Raw genomic sequence first — 17977 nt, forward strand, 5'->3', positions numbered from 1 at the left:
TCTCAGGGTTCACTTTTGGATGCTCAGGGCTCTGTATTTTGATGTTCGCAGATTTTTACATTTCATAACATTCAGAACTGAAATACCATTTCACGGGGCTGGAGAGATAGCACAGCGGGGTAGTGCGTTTGCCTTGCACGCAGCTGACCCAGGTTCGATTCCCAGCATCCCATATGGTCCCCTGAACACCGCCAGGAGTGATTTCTGAGTGCAGAGCCAGGAGTAACCCCTGTGCACAACCGGGTGTGACCCAAAAAGCAAAAAAAAAAAAAAAAATACCATTTCACTCAATTCTGTCCTATTTCCTTACAACACTAATTGCTGCTGCTGCTGCTACTTTTACCACCACCAGTAGTTCAACTAAAGAGATGAGAGCAAAATTGAATTCAATCAAAGATTTCTGTCCTACAACCCCATTATTATATTCATAGCACCCCGCAGAGATCCTGAAATAAATTGATTGAAGATTCACAAGGACTGAATTAGAAATAAAATAACAAATCAGAGATAAAAAGGCAGACTGTATATTGTTGATAGAGAACCCATCACATATTTAATATTATACAATGTCATTTTATGTAATATTGTTGTATGCCTCTCATGATGTTTCTTACAAATGGCAGAAGTCATGTGAGTATTTTGGCTCACAGGAAATGCAATTAATCCATTGCTCATTAACACAGAAAAAGCTTTGATATTTTCCTTATGGGGTGTCCTCTACTACACTCAAAAACTCATTAGGATGGCCAGGGGTGTGGGCCAACTGTCAGTGAGATGAGAGCCATGTCTACACTTAAAATCGCATGTCCCTGATCCCATGATCACTTTGTTTCCAAGTCATTTGAGTGATCATTAAGGTGATTGAAGAAACAAGGTAACTAACAAATACCAATCACTTGATCATTTACTTCCTGTTAATCATCAATATGCTCAAGTGGGAGCCAGTAATGTCTCCATTTGTCCCTGTCGCATGCTAGTGTAGCCCAATGGCGTCTTTTCGTTCTAGGAACACAAAGAGCCTCAAACTGATTGTTCAGGATCTTGACGAAGAAGTCTGACCATCTCGTAGCTGGGCAGCCACACAGTTTTTTGATGTCCCATGGAATCCAGTCAGTAATAGCTCTAGTCCAGTGGTCATCTCCAGAACTCATTACATGTCCAGCTCATCTGATTTTCGACGCCTTGGCAAATGAGACAGCATCCCTGATTCTTGACCTACGAAAGAGGTCAGAACTCCAGATTCACTCTCTCATTTGAGTGAAACGTGATATTCCAAGCATAGCTCTTTCTATTCTTCTTTGGGAGACCCGAATAGCGAATAGCGTTCTCATCCTGTTTTCATGGGGCCCAGGTCTCTGAGGCGTATGTTAATGCAGGAAGAACAGTGGAATCAAAGAGATGTGCTAGAGCCTGATGTTCTTCTTCTTCTTAGCTATTTCTTTGACGCTCTTGAAGTCATTCCAAGTCGCTCTCTTCCTCCTGTGCGACTCAGGTGCCAGGCCATTCATAATATTGCTTCTCAACCTAGCTACTTTTGCATTCGGAGATGGTCATTCCGTTGAGTGCAAGTGGAATGTCAGGAAAGAGATTGTTTCTCATAAACATTGTCTTTGTGAGATTCAGCTGGAATCCAACTTTTCCACACTCACGGTCGAAGTCGGCCAGCATTTTTGCCACTTGGCTAATGTTTGGTGTAATTAGAACGATGTCATCAGCAAAGAGGAGGTGGTATAGTTGCTGACCGTCTATCTTCACTCCCATTCCTTCCCATTCCAGTCATCGCATGACATTTTTGAGGTGGCAGTGAAGCATTTCTGTGAACTGGTATCACCCTGCTGAACCCCTCTCTTGACATTTGTTTTTTTTTAACAAATACAATGGATAATATTGTATTAATATCTTAATAAATGGTTTTATGTACTAACTAAACAGTTGTCAATGGCTAACTAAGGTCACATGACTCTTAAAAACATTCTCAGTTGCATACTATCTAAAAGAGATTAAGAGCATTTCAGAAGTAATTTCATACATAATATAAATAAATAAATCACGATCACGATCATCCTGTTGTTCGTCGATTTCCTCGAGCAGGCACCAGTAACGTCTCCTTCTTCCTAGCCCTGAGATTTTAAAAGAGCCATTTCAATGGTCTCTCAGGATTAGGAGAATGAGACCCATCATTATTACTGGTATTTGGCATATTGAGTATGACACAGGAAGTTTTCCAGACTCTGCCGTGCGGGTAGGATACTATTGGTAGCCAGCCAGGTTCTCCAAAGGAAAAATAAGATAATAAGATGTCCCACAGCTGCATTGGAAGCTGCGTGCTTCCCGGAGCTGGGTTTTATAGTCTCTGCATCATGGCCGTTGATGGGACCAACCTGGCGCCGGAGGCAGCTGGTGTGGAAGGCAGCCAATCCGAGTAGGCTTGGAGACCTCAGCCCCAGGACCCGCATGGCTGGGTTCCTCTGCCAATTCTTTCATGCATGAGGCCCATCCGGACGTGTGAAGAGTGGTCCCAGCATGGCCGTGGCTGGCTCCGGAGGTCCTCAGCTGCTGGGGCTCTGCTTGGGGCGGAGAGGGGGTGAGAGAAACTCAACCCTCCCCCTCCAAGGGGCCCCAGTGAGGACAGCCAGGCATGGGGGCAGGAGACTCTGCACTGTTCTCCTCCGGGAGCTAGGTTTTATGGTCTCTGTGTCTTGGCCATTGATGGGACCAACCTGGCGCTGGCAGCAGCTGGTGAGTGTGATGCCTACCTACTGGAAGATTGAGGGTCTAGGTGGAGAAGGCCCAGTCCCGATCTGAGTAGGCTTGGAGATCTCAGCCCCAGGACCTGCATGGCTGGGTTCCTCTGCCAGTTCTTTCATGCATGAGACCTGTCTGGACATGTGGAGAGTGGTCCCAGCATGGCCGTGGCTGGCTCTGGATGTCCTCAGCTGCTGGGGCTCTGTTCGGGGCAGGGGGAGGAGAGAAACTCAACCCTCTCCCCTCTAAGGGGCCCCGGTGAGAACAGCCGGGCACTGGGGCAGGAGATTTTAAAAGGATTATTTTTTTTTTATCAAAGGTAAGGTTTTCCTTCAGAAACATGGGCATTTGATCTATAAATATTCCTTATGATATTACCACAGCCTGTACCCTTTAGAACTGCATAGAATTTTGCCAAATGGGATGTAAACAGAACTTGATTCTAGCAAAGTTCTTTGATTTGAGTATTGAGCCATTGACATAGTCTTACTCTGAGACCATCCAAAGCCCTGGATATGTTAGAGTTGTATATCCAAACCTCCCAAACTTTCTTTTCAAAATCACTGAAGCCCAGGAGTAATTGCTTCTCTCTCTCTCTTTTTTTTTTTTGTGGTAGGAGAGTTAAGTACGAAGTTGTAGCTCTGAAATTTTTCCTGTCGTTTGGCGATGCAACTTTCTAACTATGTAAACTCCTATACACGCAGGATGGGATGGAAGGACGAGAAAAGTAGTTTAGCTCTACTTTCCATTCAAGGCAGCGAAATTATATCCTGTTTTTGTCTATTGGATTGCATCAACATGATGTTTATAAAGTGCATTTTGTCCTGGCAAGATTCTCAATATCTCCTGTTACTGAAACATGGAGAAAGACTTCATCTTTAATCTCTGTGTACAGTGGTACTGTGATCGGTGCTTAATTGCTTCCTGCATTACTGTCTATCGGTGTCTAGAAAACACAGTTGTCAAACCAAGTTGCCCAACAAGTGTCAGAAACTCTGTTAACTTGCTCGGTGAAAAGATAACAACCTGAAATTATCGAAAGGAAGCTTATTGCAAAGTTTCAGATCCCAACTTGAGCTGTGAATCAGAGGATGTCAGACTGTCATTTTGTTGTGCTACCTGTCCGCTGCTATTATACCAATCACTGTTTTCCATAGCAAGTGCCAACATGCTACACAGAGATGATTGTCACTGGGTCTGCAAAACTTGCCTTTAATCAAAACTTTATTCCAGGTGACATTTATTAAATGCTTGGGAACTGCCTGCCAGACTTTATGAGCTGATTTTCAGTGTGTTATTGCACTTATTCCAACCATGCTTAGATTTAATCTGAATAGGTCACAGTCCTTTCTCCAGTGTAAAACTTAATACTAGTAAACATAAACCTAGGTACAATTTCTTTAGCATATGTCGCTTCTAAACATGAATGTTTATGCTACAAACCAGTATTGAAGCGTCTTTTAAGTCAGTAAGTCAAGATCGATCGGTGAGCTCAGGACAACACTGCTGTCCATTCACAGCTCATGGCTCTTCCGCTGGATTAAAGCCTGGGCAATGACCTGGACACAAGCCACTGGCCGGCTGCACTCCACTTAGACACTCTGGGCTCAGCCTTATGCGCTCCTCTGCTGATTCTGCTATCAAAATTTTCTAAATGTCATGGTGTTTTTGCTTCATTTACTCAAGATTCAGTCTTCAGTGGTGGGAGGGAGTGGAGGTGTAATTGGTGAGCTTAAATTACATCCTGCCAGAGAAAAAGAGGAAAGATTATTTGCCTTTCTAAAACTTCCAAGGCAGATGGTTTGATTGGCTTCCACCTATTTTGAGATTTCCTCAAATCAAAAGGGTGGCCAAACCAGAAAAGAAAAAAAAAACAAAACCTTCGACAAACTTGTTAGATAAAATGAGAGAAGTCCATGAGATGGAATGAGAAGTTAAATAGAAAGAAAATTAGGAATAGCAATCATCATTAAAGAGGGCCAGTGTCATTCTCGGTGTATTTTCTAGATGTTTCTGCCTTTGTTTTAATGTGGTCATTATTCATTTACTCTCTTTGGTGGCCTGTGATGCATGCATGTAAAAAATTTAAAGAAAAAATACATATTTTTTTCTAGAAATAAGATGAATATGAGTTTTATTTACTAGATTTCCATAATAATGAACAAGTAGAAGAAAACTTAGATCACAACCTAAAGAATGAGTGGAGGCCTTTATGTCAACAAGAGTACATACACATCTAGGAGAAAACACACTAATGGTATAAATGATTTAATGATAACAAAAACCTTTTAGGAACTTCCCACAGCTTCCTGGCATGAATTAGGGTCATGATACTTCTTCTTAGACTTAAAGAGTTGGGTTACAATTTTAACCAATGCAAAGGTAAATAAGCATTCATAAACCTAAGACTCTAGAAACTATTATACATAGGAACAGATCTTGTTCTATTGATCCAGAATACAAAATATCTGCAAATTGAGAGTGACGGAAATATATATATATATATATGTATACATATATATGTAGAGAGAGAGAGAGGCAGAAGGAGAGTTTGTATGCTTGATGAGTGTATTTGACTAAATGATTAATTCCTAATGTTTAGAGAAAGATCAACTGTGACATTAAAACAAAAGTGAGGCAGAGATTTATTTTTCATAATCTTTATTTTCAAGGGGATTTTGAAGAAAAAACCCCAAATGATGAAATAATAAGTATGTTGTCTATAAATGTACTAATACTTTTATTTATCAAGAAAATGGATAATACATAGGTTTTATTATATCATTATTAAATATGGTAAACAAAATAAGTTAGTTAAAATATTTTAATATGAATCTATGAAAGGCTTTTACATCTTGTAGCTCTTATGATAAAATATAATCTAAAATAGAATTTTAACCATCTAACTGCTATAATAAAATGTATATACTCAGTATTTAGAAATATAAATAAAAACTTAGCAGTTTTGCCTTTTTTTCTCTCACATTATACTACATATATAAAATTCACCTGTGGCAGCTGTATAGCTGTGAATAACATATACAAATTAGATACAACCATGCTCCTTTTCCGTATATGCAAATATAAATTAGAGGGAAATAGTCATCTAATTCAGGTTTATTAAACATTTTTCACTCGCAAACCTTTTTGACTAAAAATATTTGTGTGAGTTCTATTATATAGGTATATAAGTAAAACTTAGCTATTCAGCAAAATAGTTACTGATAACAAATTAGCCCCAGCAGCCAACCTTCACTGCCCAATCACCACCACACTCCAGACTGATTTTCATACTGCTCGGCCACTTTGCGGCTATGTGACATATTATAAGACACTTCCTAGCCATTTATGCCTCTTGGAGAGCCCCGCAACTAACGACAGTATCCCGCCCACATGGGCAGAGACTGGCAAGCTACCGGTGGAGTATTCAATATGCCAAATACAGTAACAATAATAGATCTTATTCCCCTGACCCTTAAAGAGCCTCCAATCATTGGGAAATGATGAGTAAGGAGAGGCTGCTAAAATATCAGGGCTAGGAGGAATAGAGACGTTACTGGCACCCACTGTAGTAATTTGGGGACCAATGGGATGATAGTGATGGTGATAGTGAACAAATTAGAAAGAAATTTTATCTTTTACATTTTTTAAAAATAAGCTCTAAGTAATGCATACTTATAATGGCCTAGTAATAGTATTGATTAAGTCAAGCTGGCAAAATGGGAAAAAATTTGATTTGGCTCCACCCAAGATCACAGGAAATGCATTGAAATTTGAATCAATATACATAGATACTGGGACTCCAGTGGTGAAAAAGCTGTGGGGAAAGAAGATTGAAAGTAAGCCCTCTAAAGATTGAAGGAAAGCCCTTAATTAAAACCGTGTTAATTAAGAAATCATGGAAGAGGCAATGTTGGTGGGAATGCCGACTGGTTCAGCCCTTCTGGAAAACAGTATGGACCATTCTCAAAAATTTAGAAATTGAGCTCCCATTTGACCCAGCAATACCGCTCCTGGGAATATATCCCAGAGAGGCAAAAATGTATAGTCGAAGTGACATCTGCACTTGTTTGTTCATTGCAGCACTCTTTACAATAGCCAGAAACTGGAAACAAAACCTGAATGCCCAAGAACAGATGACTGGTTAAAGAAACTTTGGTACATCTACACAATGGAGTACTATGTAGCTGTTAGAAAAGATGAAGTCATGAATTTTACATACAAGTGGTACAACATGGAAAGTATCATGCTAAGCGAAATAAGTTAGAAAGAGAGGGATAGCCATAAAAAGATTGCATTCATCTGGGAGACATAAAGTAAGAAAATAGGAAATTAATACCCAAGAATAGCCATGATCAGTACCAGGAGGTTATTCCATGCCTTAGAGGCCAGCTGGACACTCTAGGGGAAAGGGCAGCTCAGATAGAGAAGGGAGCACCAAATAAAGGTTGTTGGGAGGATCCTCCCAGGATGGGAGATACATGTTGAAAGTAGAATATGGAGTGAACATGATTGCCACTCAATGCCTCTTTTGCAGACCACAACACCCAAAAGGAGAGAGAGAACAAAAGGGAATACCCTGCCACAGAGGCAGGGTGGGCTGGGGGGATGGGTTTGGGAGGGATACTGGGATCCATGGTGGTGGAAAATGGGCACTGTTGGAGGGATGAGTACTTGATCATTGTATAATCAAAACTCAAGCACAAACATTTGTAAATCTACAACTGTACCTCATGGTGTTTCACTAATAAAAATTTTAAAAAAAAGAAATCATGGAAGGGGAACAAGCATCATTACTGAAGATCAGGACACTCACTCAATACCCACCACCCCATCCCTGGTCTTAGGATCCTCGATTCCCGACACCATAAAAGCAGGGAAGTCTTGGGTCCAAAATGCAGGTTAAAGTCCCTGGGAAGCATCTCTCATGTTTTGCTGGTTAAACTGGTGATTCCATGTTCCAGCACACAGTTTGGAGTCACAGATTCTGAAAAATCTCTTGAGCACACTTCTGCCTACCTTTGACAGAGCTACCCTTAGAGCTGAGAGGAAATAACTAGTGGCTTTTCTCATCTTTCAGCTGTACACAGTCCAGCTGGAACTGGTGGCCTTGCACACTTGGATAGTATTGACAGACAGCAATCCTTCCTGATTTTGGTGCAATGTTATCTCCATAGATGATATTGATCTATGACTCTCCAGATTTACATGATCACAGCTATTGTCTAATGCACCCCTAGGGCACACAGGGGTGACAGAGGACCTTAGTCACCCAAATGGGTCAATGGGACCACAGCCTCCTGGAAAGCATCTTGAGTATGACCACAATGCAAACTACCTAAAATAACTCAGAAAAAGCAACATACTAATCATATTCAAGCATGGCAAGCAGTGGAAGAGAATTTATACACAGAGAAAGTATGAGAGAAAGTTTGAGAAGAGTCTATGCACAGATCACAGAATTAACCTACAAAAACAAAGCCAAGAGGCTCACTAGCAAAAAAATGGAAGAACCTGGAAATCAAATTAGCAAGCTTTAATGTAACAGACTAGAAGCGATCCAAAAAGACCCTGCTGAAAAAAGAATTATATTTTTTAATGAGAGCAAAGGAAATGTATTATGAGACTATATTCCAAAACAAGACAAGGCAAAAGCCATTATAAGTCAAAGAAAAAAGAAGGGGAAAATGGGACGGAATTCTTATTTCAAGTCATAATAGCTGAAAAGTTCTTATATTGAGAAAGGGCTTTGACACTCAGTTTCAGGAAGCACATAATGCTCCAAGCAAAACAAATCCGTAGAAACTGACTCCTTCCAACACACATTCCCAATATAATATCTTCCCATCCCTGTGCAGAATTGCTTCTCTTTTACTGAAGAGATCAGTCCTACAAAACAAGGTAATTGCCTTAGAGACATTTTGATAAATATGTTGTCTAAAATGCACCAGCAGTCTTTCATTGAATATAGCTGTAATAGACAGTTGATACTACTCTGTTCAATTTAGCTTTTGACTAAAATCAAGACTGTTCTAAATGGACTTTCTTTCAAAAATGGTTTACTCATGCTAATTCATCTTTTGTTCACTAATTTTGGATTATATCCCAGATATTTTCTGTATTCTATTTGAGACTCTGACTTACATTCTATTATAATTATATTCTATTCCCTGAAAACATGTTGCTTCTATTTATCTATTTTCAGATTTTAACTCAGACTAATGCTCAGTAGAGATCAAATTGGATTTTTCTAATTTCTCTTTTTTTTTAAATCTATTACCAGGATGTTTTTCTATGATCTGTGCACGTGAAATTTAGGGGGTATGGATATTGGCAAGTTTACATTCAAAAATCTTTATCCCTTACCTACCAATGTGGTTTCTGAGTTTTCTAATTATGAAAGTATTGCCTTAAATTGTTATTTTCAGTGCCTCTAGTTGTCACAAAATCTAATTCAAATTTTAAGGGCCAGGAAAGAGTCATATTATCAATTAAAGGGGCAGAGAAGGTAGACGTTCATGCACTTGACTTTATTTGTCCGATCCTGACTTGATCCCCAATACCACATATAGGGTTCCCTGATCAATGCCAAGAGTCTGATCACAGAGCCAGGGCTAAGTACTGAGCACCACCAGGTGTGTTGTACATCTCCCACGCCAAATTATCAATCAGATTCAGTTGCCTTAGTTACTGAACACCGTTTGCCCTTAGATCAGAGACTGTGAAAAGGATATTCTTGATAAACTTTCAGTATCGATATTGCAAACCAGTGTCCAAATTGAGAGAGAGAAAGAAAAGAAAAGCACCGTAGAGGTTGGCTTCGGGTGGGGGCTGGTCGATGGGAGGGAACCTGGGGAGACTGGTGTTGAGAAATGTATACTGGTGGAGAGATGGATGTTGGAAGACTGTATGACTGAAATCCAATCATGAAGAGCTTTGTATGGATCTATTTCACAGTCACTCAATAAAAAGTAAGAAACAGAACAGAACAAGATGAGTTCTTTCTAAAGAGTTTGCTTTAGGAACAAAGTCATTTGTGGTGAAACATTGTGTTTCTGATGTGGGGAGCACTTTAGAAATAAAGTTTGCTAAAATTTAAGATAAATTAACAGTTAAAAAGTATTAATATAAAATTAAAGTGCAAAGCAACCAGGCAAGGATGATTTCACAACTCATGGAATGTGAGAGCGTTACTTGCAGTCAATATATATATATATATTTTTTTTTCTTATTAAATTTTAAGAAAAACAATTATTTCAAATAAACCGAGAAATGTATGATTAGCAAAACCGAATGTAATGTGTTCACTGGGTTGTGAGCTAGGATTGAGTAGGGAAAAGGGTATATATGGTTAGGGAATGGAGAGAGAGAGACTAACTCTACTCCAGAACAAAATAGGCACAGATAATGTGAATATTGTGATGAGGTGATGCCAAGGTACAAAAAATAAAGACAGAGTAACAAGTAAGTCTGACCTGAGGTCTCATTAAAAATAGAGCACATACATTTGTAAATCTGTAACTATACCTTTTGGTGGTTCACTAATAAAACATTTAAAATAAATAATAGAGTAAGAAAGAATAGAACCAGGTGCATTATGAAAACTGCATTTTATACATGTGCTTTATTTGTGGGGGCAGGAGAAGGGGACAGGCCTAGCTATGGGACCATATGGATTGCCAGAGATTGAACCTGGGTGAGCTATGTGCAAGGCGAGTGCCTAACCCATAAAGGCTATCTCCCCTGCCCCTCACCAACTGCATTTTTTCCTTTTTAAGGGGTCAGTATGTATCCACTTCCCAGGGTCTGTAGAGAAGTTCATCGACTCATAGTGCCCTTTCAAATCGCTGGAGCCCTGGTGATTTATGACCCTATGAGTCTGGGAAATCCACTGAGATAAAACTAGTAAGGGCTACCTAGACGCAGACGAAATGGTGCAGTTGAGATTGGGGGTCTTTCATTATCAGTGCTTTTTCAATTTTGATTCAGATGATAGAAAAATCCCCTTACCTCCACATTGTCATGATTTCTGTTACCTTTTGCATAACTGGGATATAAGTCAAACACTGCGGAAAAATGCCGATGCTTTTGTTAGCATGTTGACAGAGAATACCTAATTACTAGGGCCAATATAATACAGATGATATTCTTGGACTTCAGTGAACACTACCATTGAATAGTCCACCATGCCCTGATCTCTGACCAAAGGTGTTCTGTGAAGTTTAAGTTCTGTGGGACACATTGTCCAGATGTTCAGAATAATTCTATTTAACCAGGTCAAACAAGTTCTATGTAAAATCACTTTTTTTCATTATAGGAAATGGAGTTCTTCTCCCATAGCCCTTCTTATTCTACCTTCTTATAGCTCTATGAGGCACCTATTTTTTAATGATACAAAAAAGGTGTTTCTGCTATTTACACACTGCTAGAATTCAATATTTTTTTCTTAAATCAGATGTTACCTCTTTTAAAATGCTTCCTCTGATACAATATGTACATTATTGAAATTTTATACTTTAGGAATATGTGCACATTTTGTACAGGGTTAAGTAATATTTTGGTCTAGAAAGACAGTAGAAATAAAAAATCCAATTACACCAAATACAGAATTTGACCCTTTATAAGTCACAGGTTATTATGAAAAGAAAAACAAAAATGTAAAGGTCAACCGAACAGCCATCTGTTTAAACAACCTGGCCATCTGTGAGAGATAATTCAAGGCCAGTTAAACATTCATAAGGCCCCAATTGACAGTCAAAAAAAAATATGTGACATGCTAGTCTGTATCTTACTCAAGTTTTGAAGAATAGATTGTCTAAGGATTAATATTGTTGACTGTTATTTTGTCTGTTTTTCCCAATTTTATTTAGAAGGAATTGATAAGCTTCATTTGTCTTTTAAAATCAGTTTAAATTTCCCTTGGTTGTTTGAGATATTATCTAGCTTCTCATAATTTAATTACTATGAAGCAGTGTTAAACAAACATAAATGCAAAAACAGATTTATATATTCATTATGATTAAAAAATAAAAAATCTTAACTAAGTCTAATCTTTGGATACAACAAGATGCTCAAAAACTGTACATTTTACCAGATAGAGAATATCATATTTTAATTTATTTCAAATGCAAATTAGAATAAGTGAATGGGGGGATAGCTCCTAGTAAGTGCTCATAGAGGATGGGCCCATGGGCAATTCTTTGCCAGATGAATCAGCATTTCAGTGAAGAGGACTGAGGGTTCTAATCTCTTAGGTCTTGTGGTGCCAGGGATCACACACATCAGCCCTGTATACTCTAGGGGCATCAAAGCTATACCTCATGATTCTTCAGGGGAACATTTGGTACCAGGGAACTAATCAGGATCAGTTACATGCCACATAAACAACTTAATTCTATACTCTCGCTCTATCACTTGATCACTTGATCCCCCGTTATTCATTGATTTACTCGAGCGGGTTCCAGTAATGTCTCCGTTCATCCCTGTTCCGTGCTAGCATAGCCCAATGGCATCTGTTCGTTCTAGGAACATGCAGAGCCTCAAACCCATCATTCAGGGTCTTGACGAAGAAGTCCGACCATCTTGTAAGTGGGCGTCCATGCGATCTTTTGATGTCCCGTGGAATCCAATCAGTAATGGCTCTAGTCCAGCGGTTGTCTGTAAACCTCATTACGTGTCCAGCCCATCTGATTTTTGATGTCTTGGCAAATGAGACAGCATCCCTGATTCTTGAGCGTTGATGAAGATCAGAACTCCGGATTCTATCTCTCATTTGAGTGAATCGTGATATTCCAAGCATAGCTCTTTCGATTCCTCTTTGAGAGAACCGAATAGCGTTCTCATCCTGTTTTCATAGTGTCCAGGTCTCTGAGGCATATGTTAATGCAGGAAGAACAGTGGAATCGAAGAGATGTGCTCTTAGCTGGAGTTTCTTTGTCTTCTTAGTTATTTCTTCAACACTCTTGAAGGCGTTCCAAGCCACTCTCTTGCTCCTGCGTAACTCAGGTGCCAGGTCATTCATCATGTTGATTTCTCGACCTAGGTATATATAACTGTTGCATTCAGAGATGGTGGTTCCGTTGACAGCGAATGGAGCGTCAGGAACAAGGCTGATTCTCATAAACATTGTCTTTGTAAGATTCAGCTGTAGTCTGACCTTTCCACATTCACGGTTAAAGTCATTCAGCATTTGTGCTGCTTAGCTGATGTTTGGTGTTATTAAAACAATGTCATCAGCAAAGCGGAGGTGGTGTAATTGCCGACCATCTATCTTCACTCCCATTCCTTCCCATTCCAGTCGTCGCATGATGTTCTTGAGGGTGGCACTGAAGAGTTTCGGTGAAATGGTATCACCTTGCCGAACCCCTCTCTTGACATGGATGATTACTTCTTTGTAGAATGGTGAGACCCTGGTAGTGAATCTGCAATACAGCTCATGGAGGATCTTGATGTATTGGGCTTGAATGCCCCGATTGGTTAGGGCTTCTATGACTGCTTCCATCTCAACAGAATCAAAGGCCATCTTTAAATCAATAAACGTTAGACAGAGCAACATCTTGAACTCCTGAGAAACTTCAATGAGCTGATTCCTTGGCTGATCTTCTTGGTCCTATCTTGGCATTAAAATCACCGACAATGTTCTTGTAGAAGATGTGGTCTTCTTTATATAACTTCTCCAGCTCCATGTAGAACTTCTCAATTTCTCTTTCACCATAATTGGATGTTGGTGCATAGACAACAAAGATAGAAACTGCCGGCAGTGAGCCACATCTATTCAAGTGTAATTGTCCTATTCGGATTGTTAGGCATTTGAATGAATCAATGCTTGTGGCTAAGTTCGTGTTGACAAGGATACCAGCACCACAGATGCCTCTTTTGTCACATGTTCCAAGGAACAGTTCTCCAGTGTCAAAAATGGCGTGATGTGATTGATATCTTCTCATTTCGGTCAGACCAATGATGTTCTATACTAAGAATAAAATGTTTTAATTATAAAAAAAATGAACTTAGTCAAATAATCACAGCAAAGCCTGGCAAGCTCCCGTGACGTATTCGATATGCCAAACATAGTAACAACAAAGGCTCACAATAGAGACGTTACTGGGCCCGCTTGAGCAAATCGACGAACAACGGGAGGACAGTGACAGTGACAGTCAAATAATAAAATATAATTTACTAAATTTTCTCCTCCAATACCATCTGCCAGACAACTTGACTGTAATGAATTACTAAATCAAATATAAATATTTGTGAACATATAACCTTGTCTGGTAGTTTGGTTTAGGGGTGATTTGTTTTTGCTTGGGGGCCATACCCCACAGTGCCCAGGGTTTCTTCCTGGTTCTGTGCTTAGGGAGCACTGTAAGTGGTGCCAAGAGAACCACAACTGGTGCTAGGACCTGAGTTGTCTGGATATAAGGCAAGAATCCTTCTAAGTCCTTGTCTCCTATTTTGAATGAAACAATTCAAAGTCATGCATCATTTTAAAACGAATTATCGTTGATGTATCTTGAGGGGTCAGAGGAACAAACCAGTGGCTCGGGCATTTGCGTTGCATGCTGGTGACCCACATTCTATCCTAGACATCCTAGATAATTCTTTAAGACTGCCTGACATGATTACTGAGCTTAGAGGCATGAATAAACTATGAGCGAAGCTGGGCATGGCTCAAAACTAAAGCAAACAAAAGCTTCGTGTATCTTAATTAAAAATTAGGTTTATTTTCTTTGTGTCTTTATTATCATTATATCTTGAGTATTAAATTAAAAACATTTCTACAGTTTTCACAGATTTATTCCCAGCATTTTTTACTTTTTATAACCCACGAATGAAATTTCTTCCATTATTAAACCCATTATTTATTGATATTTCTCTAGAATATTCATTGTTTATTTATGGGTGAATCAATCCAACAAATAAACCTAAGTTATTATTTCATGGCTGTTGTTAGTTTCCAGATGAATCAGATTTTCACACAGCAGAATTATACCCTCTGAAATGTTGTTCAATAACACCCAAAATCAGTGCTGGAAGACTGAGTATAAAAGAGCGACTGAGAATTATCTTCAAACCATGAAGGGGCTTAAAGTTAAAGAGCAAAATACATATTTACAAAATATCAAGATTATTAATACATGAATTTGCCATATTTTTTCTTTTCTCACCTCAATTCCAGGGAGTCATATGCATGAGGGATTATGAGGAGATATTCAAACCAAAAGCCCAAGAATCCAGCATTGCTGTATGCCTGGAATTCTGCATCTCAATGTTTTTTTAGACCCCATTTCTTTACCCAGTCATATGATTCTTGGACCCTTATGTTGTTTCCAGATTTTGGCTGTTAATGAAACCCTTGCAATAAACCAAAAAGTATAAATATCTTTTCTGAAATGATAGATAACTGTACACTCAATCATTTACTGGCAGTTAGGGAAATTCCAGGATGTTCCAAATTCCAAGATCTCTGGGTCACGAAGCTCAATTCTTAGTTTTTTTATGTTTGTTTGTTTTTTGTTTTTCCCATACTTATTTTATTGACTTTTAAACAGTCACAAAGGTAAAGTGAAGTGTTGAGGATGTGTTAAAGGGAGGCTATGCATACAAGGGGACACAGCATCACTTTATCTCAGGAAGCAGTAAACATCTCATGGGTTTGGGGGGAACAGTGGAAGGAGAAATGCAATGAAAAAAAAAAAAAAACTTGAGACAGAATTGCAACATCCTCCCAGAAACCCAAAAGGGAGATTATACAAGAAGTCATAATTCCATCTTGTCACATTTTATAGTTTCTGAGAAAAGAGAAGTGGGAAGAGCCAATTCTTCAGAGAATTTAGACTCGGGTCACAGAATGAATGAGTAGGATTAGAACACCAGGCAGGCCTCAGTGGTGTGAGGAAGGGCTTAGACAGCCATGAGAAGGTTTTGGCCAGAGAATGGACAGGTGGGAGTCGGTAATAGTATCATAGGGCTGCTGTTCACAAATCAAAACTACATGCCAGGCTCTAGAGTGATTCGCTCTCCTTGCAGTAGACCTGTAGTAGACACTGTTATTCTAGTCTCTCAGAGGAGGCCTCTGAAGCTACAGGGGAAGTAGCTTGTACTGGTTTTGTAGGTGACAAGGTTGGACGAAACCCACCAGAATTTGGGATGTTTCCCGCATCTCTACTTCTCCATGCTCTAACTTTTCACAAGGGCATTGGTTGTGGGTAACTTAGGTCCTGATGAAGGTTAAAGCACAGTAAGGAGATTCAGCTCTGGACAGGATATTCATTAACTTCCAGAACTACTGAATCCTGCCTCTGAGAATGTCTAAGAATGGAAAGGAGAGCAGGACTACAGCTAGAAGTAACATCAATAAGGGGATTTCTTCAAGGGGGAAACTCCCCATGAGAAGCCAGGACCTCTCATGACTCCTAGGCAGTCATCCAGTAGTTGGCATGGATCTGGGGCCTCACATCACAGACAATGACGAGAAGTTGGGCCAGGACACGCTCACGGTTTCTCTGTTGGGAGCTCTGCATGCCTTGAACCTGGTGCCTTATCACCTGCTCCACCTCAGCTGACAGGTTCCCTTGGGAACCCATGGCTTCCTGCTGTTTGCTCTGGAATTCCTGCTCCCGCTCTCTGCGCTGTTGTTCCGATCCCATCCTCCTTGGCCTGCTTCAGACGCGGGGCCTTCCCGTATTTACGGTTGTTTCTCAAAAGTCTGTGTTTTTCTCTTTTGATCTGTCCCTGTCCTTGAGCTCACTGTGAGTTTTGTGTTTGTTTCGTTTTGACTGTAATGTTTATCCTCTATCTCTTTTCTCTCTTTGTCTTATCTTTTCGCCTACCAATCAATCCTCTCTCCCACTTGAGGGAGGCAGGAATCTCAATTCTTAGTTTTTTGAGACGTGGACAATTGTTTTCCAGGTGACAATCCTATCAGTAGTGAAAGAGGGTTCGTTTTTTTTTTTTTCCACCAGCATTTTTCCGGTGGAAATTATTTTCTCTTTTTCTGATGTGTGCCAGTCTCATTGGTGTGAGGTGAGGCCTCACTATTTTGATTTGCTTTTCTCTGATGATTAGTGATGTAGAGCATTTCCCATAGACCTAATAGCCCTCTGTATGTCTCCTTTCAGAAAGTTTCTGGTTATCTCTTCTCCCATTTTTTTTGATGGGGTTGATTGTCTTTTATTGGTTCAGTTTACAAGCACTTTAAATATCTTGGATATTAAACCTTTGTCAGATGAGTTGTGGACAAATATTTTCCCCCAGTTTGTGGTGTGTCATCATCCCTGTTGCAGGGCAGGATTGTTCTCAGTCACTTCTAAAATTAAAGCTGGCAAGTTGGAACAAAAGAAGAAGTAGGTTTCCATCTGCCTATTGCCATTTTTCTTGACTACTATTATTTATTTTAAATAATAAATTTGATGAGTGGGGCACATCCCTCTGTGTTCAGGGATTAAAAGAAATGGGGTCATTCAGGAATGCATAGCCATGTTTTTATCTATTTTTTCATGATCAGAAAATCTTTATCTGTTTGATGAACACATATATCAGTAAATTGTGAATTATAGTCTAGAGGTTCTTTGGAAAAAAAATAATAGCTGACAAAGCATGTTTATGACCTAGAAATGACACTGCCATAGGTGATTAAGACTTACAAGAAGACCAGCTCGTGCCTGTAATTTGAAACTTGCTTGAACATCAGATACCTTTTATGTGTGTAGAATAGTCAGGGAAGTAATTGGTTCTACTTATAGCAAAAGCAAGTTCAGCATTTTAAGTTGTTTTTTTTTTCTTTCAGTAACTGATGTACATTTTATCTCTACTCAGCTGAGACAAATGAAAAAAAGGCAAAGGTTTGACTCAGCATTTGTGTTCAGATTCATTAGTGTTAGGAACTGGGGAGGGGAAATCCAAATGCTTCCTCTCATTTAAAAATTCAAATGATAGGGAGCAGGAATATTCCTAAAATATGCTAAATTAAAATTTAAAAATGCACATTTTATAAAGCTAGTATCTTCCTAGCATTAATGCAGTGACTTGTAGCAAGGTATCCTATTTCTCTAAAGATTTTGGTAATAGTTGGGAAAATTTTGAATTACCTAGGGAATATTTTAGAGAATACTCCTCTCCTCTGACCTGCCCTCAGAGATTATATTTTAATTAGTCTGTTCTGGAGATTGGCAGGGTATTTGAAGGGCCGCCAATGCAATTTTACTGCATATCCAAAGATGAGTACCAGTGTTTT

At 39.4% G+C, this 17977-nt stretch overlaps 1 protein-coding gene across 1 annotated transcript; it reads right to left on the bottom strand.

Annotated features, from left to right (window-relative positions):
- Positions 1-16157: 16157 nt before the first annotated feature.
- Positions 16158-16391, bottom strand: LOC130018162 (V-type proton ATPase subunit G 2-like). Its single transcript, XM_056108964.1, has one exon. The coding sequence runs from the start codon at positions 16389-16391 to the stop codon at positions 16158-16160; it is 234 nt and encodes a 77-aa protein (XP_055964939.1).
- Positions 16392-17977: the final 1586 nt, after the last annotated feature.

Source organism: Sorex fumeus, unplaced genomic scaffold (assembly GCF_029834395.1).
Source record: "Sorex fumeus unplaced genomic scaffold, SorFum_2.1 ptg000240l, whole genome shotgun sequence".
In the NCBI taxonomy this organism is placed as follows: domain Eukaryota; kingdom Metazoa; phylum Chordata; class Mammalia; order Eulipotyphla; family Soricidae; genus Sorex; species Sorex fumeus.